A 7692-nucleotide genomic window follows, 5' to 3' on the forward strand; every position below is an offset into this window, starting at 1 on the left:
CTACTAGAGCAAAAATAAACAAGTTCTTAATTAAATTTTTTTATTTGTCACGTAAAAACAAATGTTTTAATATGTAATATATAAAAATACGGTACTAAGCCTATTAAATAAATAATTATTACTAACTAACGAACATGCATACAAACAGAAATAAATTAAATAATATTCTAGCAATTACTCTAATATCACACTCACTTGAAAGAACACATTTTTTACTAAAACTACGTTGCATTTGACATTACTAACTATTACACATAGTTAAAATTTGAAATATCTTTCATATCGAAACTTTCACACTTTTTAAATTAAAAAGTCTAAAGGCAACTTTCACAAAACTGAAAGTATAGTAGATACAAAGTATCAACTTTTTATACCTGAAACTCCCTGAGACACATTTTGAATACGATAAGTCGTGATATCACGCCGTCATTTTTTCAGATTTAGCCCGTCTTCCAGAGATCAATAGAACATACCAGCCAATTCCTATAGCATCACAGTTTGCTTTGGGAATTTTAGAGGCACCTGAAACATTTAGGGAGTCTATACATACATATTCCAATTCCATCAGAGCCCCTTAACACATTTCACGGTGCGGCGGTCGTTAAAGCTGACTTTTCTAGAACATTCTCAAAAATTTTAAATGTTTCAAGACAGTCCAGTGCAGAGTTATTTAGTTTAAAATGTACTTAAATGGGCAAATGCACAAGACGGAGTGAATCAGAAAAAATAACGACGCCACATCATACTAATGTAACATGAACACCTCAAATATACATAAGCACGTACGTTACTGCCATAATATGAGATAATATTAAGGAATTTTAAAGTTATTGTTGGGTTTACTAAAAAAAGAAAACACCTTCCTGTCAATAACTCAATAACAACAATATTGTTATAGTATTAATTATATTATTTTTATTATATTAACTGTTTTCAATAACTTTAAAAGATTCCTTGTGATTTTAGTTCGTTTGCGAATTTTTTTAAGATGCACTGTTAAATGTCGCATACGTTCTTCTTCTTTGTAATGTTTAGCGAAAAACTTGTAACTTTCAACTGAACTACTCTTCTTCTACCTCGTCACAAAACTTGTTTTCACTGGGATATTCAGATATCACTATAGTCACAATACTGTCAAAAGTTATCACGTTTTTCATTTGGTTACATGCACCCACAACTTTCCACTATCATATTTGATAATAGTTTCGTTGTTAACGTCTTATTACTGTGCATATATACAAGCTGCAGGGGTTGAAACTGTTTCGCTGCGCAACACGGTGTAATTTCTGGTCCTGCAATCCTGCGTTTTTCGTGACCTTTCATAACTTTCTGTAACAAAAAGAAATATTAAAGTGAGTCATAAAAAATGCTTAATATCATTTATTTACACACTGTTCTACACATCTATCCATATAAGAGGTTAGGACGACGAAGTCACAGTGTTTGTCCGGTAGGATAACTCCTAACGCCACCTAGGAAAGAAATCTGAACTACCAACAGACATTTCAATCTACTGAGTCAATCATAATTTTTTTTGATCAAATGAAAGGCAGATAACGAGCACAGTTTATTAATTAAATCTTGCCCAAATACTTTCGCTTCCTAGAGCATCTTCAGGGGCTCATTTCATCAATTCTGGTCTATCCAACAATCTGTCGAGAATGTCATAAACATAAAATTGTACATTACACTACACGACACAAGGACAAACAAAAATTCTCTCTTCGCCGTTTTTTTTAACGTTAAACTGTTTGTCCTTGTGTCGTGTAGTGTAATGTACAATTTTATGTTTATAACATTCTCAACAGATTGTTGGATAGGCCAAATTTTACGAAATGCCCCTATTTATAGGATTCCAAAATGAAAAATATGCCCATAGTACCTAGGTTTTCAGATTCTTTTAATGATTATAAAATACAGTATATTGTAAAAAAAGACACATAGTTATAAATCATTACAGTGTACAACGAGTGTACAAAATATCCAGAGTGTAGCACGAAATTCTCAAAACTTGCAATAAATCTTCTATAGAATATATGGAATATTGATTTTAAGTTCTGACAAAATCATTGTACTACTTGGATATGTTTTTGTATAAATAATTTTGTATTGATAAGAAGTTTAAATGGAGATAATAGAACTGGGTTGTTACTTGGAGATTCCAATCCATGAAGACAATTTTTATAATGAATTTCATATTAAAACCAGATACATAACAGAACTTTTTATGTATGGAAGAGAAGGTTTACTATTTTATACAATGGAAGTGACTGTAAATTTGAAAAGATTCAACTTTTCTAATCTACAGCAATGTTCTATAACCTAGCAAGAGATCAAAATGAAGATAATTTTGAAAATGAATTGCTAAATGAACACATTATTGAACTTTTTGAAGTTACAGGTGCTTGGGCTAACCTTTTTAATATTTTAGTGTTATGAAGAAACCTCACAAGAATCATTCATATACAGGTATTTTTTTCACTTCATATAGACTATAGATTTCATAAGACGACTTCACGCAAAAGATCAGCGATTCTCCAAAAGTGTCTTATTTGTTATAAAAGCTATAAAAAAGACTAAAATATCATTTTGTTGTCGTCCTAGCCTTAAAATAGGAGGAAGAAAACATTGAGTGGAGTGACTGTAGATGGCAATTGATTGCACAAAATCACTATAAAATACTAGAAAGGAAAATCCACAATTTGTCTGAAATGGAGAGGAACTGAATATATACTTTCTTTTAAGCCTAAATCCTAGGTCCTTAAATGGCCTATTGTTTACTTAGATTTTAAAATGATAGATTTTGACAACTATGATAGAGCATGTAGGTATTACTTATTTCTACAGCTTTCAGTAACTGATGTTGGAACAAAGATATTGTGTATATTAAATGGTTAGAGGATATTGACAAGTAAATATAAATGAGAAAATTCAAAATTACGTGCAGAAGACAAACAGGAACAGTCAAGAATTTTAAAATTTAAAATAGATGACTTAATTCATCCCTATAATAAGTTTCCTGTTGGTATGTGTAAGAAGTATGATTTGAAGTACAAATTTGCGAAGACTACAAACTTTATTTCAACTGTTATCAGTTTATAGTTTGCAAATATATGTGGCATTTCCGCCATAATCCAAAGTTACGGAGTAGATAACCTTTATATTTGGCACGTTTATATCAAACTAGCTAACTTTAATAAACACAAATAATATTTTTACCGTAGTTAAGTACTCCATGTTCAAAAATATTTTTATGATGTGGTGCTTTTTCAAATGAAATCAAAAGGTTATGAACCGTGATTGCGGCGAAGAATTAATGTAGCTCTTATCTCTGCGACATTTAGACTTTGACTTGCACCGTATATACAAGAACGCTGAACATACATTGTCCTCACATTTCTATTTTTTCTTCCTCAGGTCAACTGTGTGACTGTCAAACCTTGACATCGTTTTCCTTTCGAAATGTCAGGAAACTCTAAAGTTTAAAGTCTAGCACTGGACAAGTATAAATAAAAGTGATATCATCTCGAAGAAGTGAGATTAACTTAAATCTAAAGGCGAGCGGTTTACCCCTATAAGCAGAGCATAAACCTACATTTTTTTGCATTTCTACCGCACCAAATTTTTTTATGCAATTATAATAAAAGGTTTATAATCTTTAAACCTTCAACTACAAGTAAGAATATTTTGACAAAGATGAATGGTTTATATCGTGCTGAAAACATGGAACCAAATATTTCGAATATACATTTCGAGCAATATATCGCTGTATACGATAACAAGCGTGTACGGTTGCGGCGATACAGGCGCGCGCGCTTAGAAATATTTGTTTAAATTTAAAACCATGTTTTAGCAAGATAGAAACTACTTATGCTAGTCAAAATATTCTGACTTGTACGTAAAGGTTTAAACATAATAAAGCTTTTTGTAGAATTGTAATTCATTTAGTAGTTTTTTAGAAAAAAAATTCAAAAATCACTTATTGAGGCATTTTTTCAACAAAAAAATGGAAATAACTCGAAAAAGAAGCATTTTTCGAAAAATTACCAGGATGAAAAAGTATTTACTTCGATGAGATACGCCTAAAAAATATGACTCGAAGCGATTGGGAAAATTGTTTCTTTTTTATTTGTTAAGTTATTTGTTAACTATTTCCGGCCCTCTTGGAAAAATTTAAATATATATATATATATATATATATATATATATATATATATATATTTGAACTTGAAAAAAACTATAGAATCCAATAATAAAGGTTTGGTGTGGTAGAAATGCAAAAAAAACTAGTCGGTATATAAACTTTAAATGGTAAAATAATGAAACGTCTCTATAAATCGAAGAAAATGAAATTATATGTTGGAGGCGAAATTGATTACATACAATATGAGAATTTAGCAACCATCACAAGAAAGTATATTGTTATATACTCTATCTCATGGAAATCAACCAGAGTTTTAATTTAAAATATCTACGTTTATTTTGATATTTCGATTTTGACTTCAGAAAGTGTCATGAAAATAAAAATTTAGAATATAATAAAGAACGATTTCCGAAATGGAAATCGAAACGACAAAATAAAAGTATTTCAATTAAAATTATCATTAATTCCCATGAAATATTAATGACGACATAAAGATTATAAACTGTGAAAATATAGCAGGATATAAAAATGTAACCTCTTATTGCCAAGTCATTTTAGAAGGACTATTTACGGGTGCGGGACCTCTGGTAAAAGAAAAATGCTAATATTATTCATATCGACAGAGCAAATGGTTTTTTGAATCTTGGTTTATTGGACTGGATTCTTTTGAATCTGACATTTAAATTACGTTTTAGATCTAGGAATTTAGGTTTATATGAAAATATGGTCTAAATTGTGAAAATATCAATAAACAAATCTACTAAACCTACCTGAAGTATACTGTTATGTTGTGAGGCACTAAGTGTCATAGCTGCGGCTGTCGTACAAGACCCCTTGCAGAAATACGCATTGTACCCCTCAGGCTTTATTATCCAATCGTCCCATCCGATCTCAGTAAAGGAAATGTAAAGACTTTCCCTGCAACATTCCGTTATACCAGAATCACAGTTGGTGTATCTTTTCTGCCTTCTGTGGGTCATCGTCCTTCTTTGTTGAGAGTGGGTGTATATAACCAAGAATGGTTTAAGCTCACTGGTAAATGATATTGGTGATTGGTTTTTCTCCATATCGCATGTTTTGCACACCACATTAATAGCATGCACGGGAGACTCCAGGAAATCCAGCCAGTTTTTGACGACATAGGTCACGTCAATTTTTAACCATCCCTCTGTAAAAGGTAATAATAATCAGTTATCTTTTATAATTATTCGATTATCGAATTTTTAGTTTTAAATTTAAACTTTCAACTTACCAGTAAGACTAGTCTCTTGGATAGCGATAGGGGTAGTTTTCTGGAAGCTCTTTTTAGTATCCCAGTGGGCCACTTCATATATGACAAAAGTCTGATTGTGCTCGTCCAAGAAATCTTTCTCCTTATGGAACCATAACTCTGCACTAGCGACTTCAGATGTGTGAATGTCATTCGGCATCTGGAACGGAAGACAGGCAGAAGGGAAACGGATGGTCTTAGAGCAACGCGCCTCATCTGGAAAGAATCAAAAGGAATTCTAGACATAAGTAAATTTTATAATATGATAAAGTTGTTTTATTTGAATGTTTTACTATATATACTGTCGAGATCATATTTTGTGGCACACACATACACAGCTTGATAATTTTTATTATTTACTGATAGATTTAAGTTGAAGAAAAAACTAACAATGATTTTACAAACATCAATTTATTTACTACTTTTTTGTTTAATATTATGGTATGCAGCTAAGAAGCTAACCACTGTGAATTTTCGTTTATTGTTACATATTACCTACTATACAATACATATGTATTATTCTTCTGAAACTTTATGACACACTTTATTCTAACAAAACAAAAAACGAATAAAGAAATTATTTATTTAAAGTTTTTCTTCCAAATCAATATCAATTTTAAAAATATCGATTTTGAAAATTCAATTATAAATTAATTTTTTTAATTTCTGGATTATGTCCAGAAGAGACAATGAAAAAATGTTATATACCATTACATAATGTTTAATTGCTGTATTGTTTACATAGTCTATCAACTCTTTACTATACAGATGAAGGCCGTTGCTTTACCCAAAAATTACTCTTTTATTATGTGAGCAGTGCCTAATACAATCCTTCTACTGCTTTATTTACTCATTTTCTCTAAATAATAAATTAAACATTTTTTTAAGTTAATTATTTTATTTAACTAGTAATATTTTACATTATTTATGTAACATATGTACAAATTGGTTAAATATTTATTTACAACTTCAAAACTTTGCTACTGGTGGATTCTTAGTTGGTTGATTTCCTAAAAAACGTTTTTGGTTAACAAAAATCATGTTGATGATTATTTGCTAATTGATATTAATGACAATAAATATTTAGATTGATAAATGACACCAAAAGCATGTTATGTGTAAATGCAATATATCAATAGTACTTGAATATGTTGAATTTGAAAAAATTGAGAATATTTTAATGAAAAGAGTAATTTGTAATGCTTTTTAGTGAAACAAACGATCAAAAATGTGCTCAATTAAAACAAATTACCTTCGTAGGGGAATATGATGGCTTGTGTGGTTTTCCCATAAAAATCATCGGAATAACTACTTTGTAGATTCATGTCTTGGCTGGGTAGAAGGTTTTCATATTCTTTCACAGGTTTAGGCAGTTCAGATATAGTGATAGTAGGTTTTTCCTTAAGACGAAGCTTCTTGAGTATTTGATTCTTGATGTATTCAATACGCAACTTCGTAAATTCATCTTCAATCACTGAGTAATCCGATTTGACATCTTTTTCCGGCACACTATTATCCTGTATTTGATTTTTCGTGTTCGTATTTGAAAAAAACACACCGAATACGGATGGAACTTTTGCAGCAGACACACTCCCGATACCCGTAACTAAAAACAACACCGTTAAGACTTTAAAAAACTTCATTGTACTGTGTGTGATGCTGCACAGTACCGACTAAGACCACTTGTTTACTGATCCTGAAAAGTGCAGGCACAAAATCATTATAAACTTTACTTACCCCCCTCTTTTTCTTAACATTTCTGTACCGAATGATAGGTTTGAACCTTGAACCCATTGGATCTATAGTATGTGAAATTAGATAATAAGGTATATATTTCTTTGACTGTTCCTATCTGAGCACGTGCTTTACACATTCAAAAAACTGATTAAAAAAACGAATTAGTATTATCACTCATAGATGTAGTGAAAAATTAAAAAACATTTCTAGGAACTTGTCAAAAGTTTTATTAAATATTTTTTCAATTGGATAAACTTGTAAAAAGTAGTTGATCGATAATTATAATATATGTATTAGTTCTACAGACGCATTTTTAAATTATTGCACCTTGCACCAATTCTACCTCAGCACGAATAAAAAACATAACCGTATCCATAATCTAATCGAAATAAAAAAGAGAAAAAAGAAAATCACTAAAATCACAGTATGGTAATTTTTTGCTTTCATAAGCTAGAAATAAATAGGCTGTCAACAGATATGATTTGAAAAGAAGTATGTAAATTATATAGCAAAAACATCGGTATCAAAAATTATAACGAAT

General features: G+C 30.5%; 1 protein-coding gene across 1 annotated transcript; it reads right to left on the reverse strand.

Annotated features, from left to right (window-relative positions):
• Positions 1–29: 29 nt before the first annotated feature.
• daw (activin beta chain dawdle) lies at positions 30–7134 on the reverse strand. Its single transcript, XM_072546236.1, has 4 exons — positions 6667–7134; positions 5397–5630; positions 4915–5312; positions 30–1329 (listed from the first exon to the last, which is right to left on the reverse strand). Exons 1-4 carry the CDS (start codon positions 7055–7057, stop codon positions 1162–1164), a joined length of 1191 nt encoding a protein of 396 aa, XP_072402337.1. The 5' UTR covers positions 7058–7134; the 3' UTR covers positions 30–1161.
• Between the last annotated feature and the right edge of the window lie 558 nt (positions 7135–7692).

This window comes from Diabrotica undecimpunctata, chromosome 10 (genome assembly GCF_040954645.1).
Source record: "Diabrotica undecimpunctata isolate CICGRU chromosome 10, icDiaUnde3, whole genome shotgun sequence".
Lineage (NCBI taxonomy): Eukaryota > Metazoa > Arthropoda > Insecta > Coleoptera > Chrysomelidae > Diabrotica > Diabrotica undecimpunctata.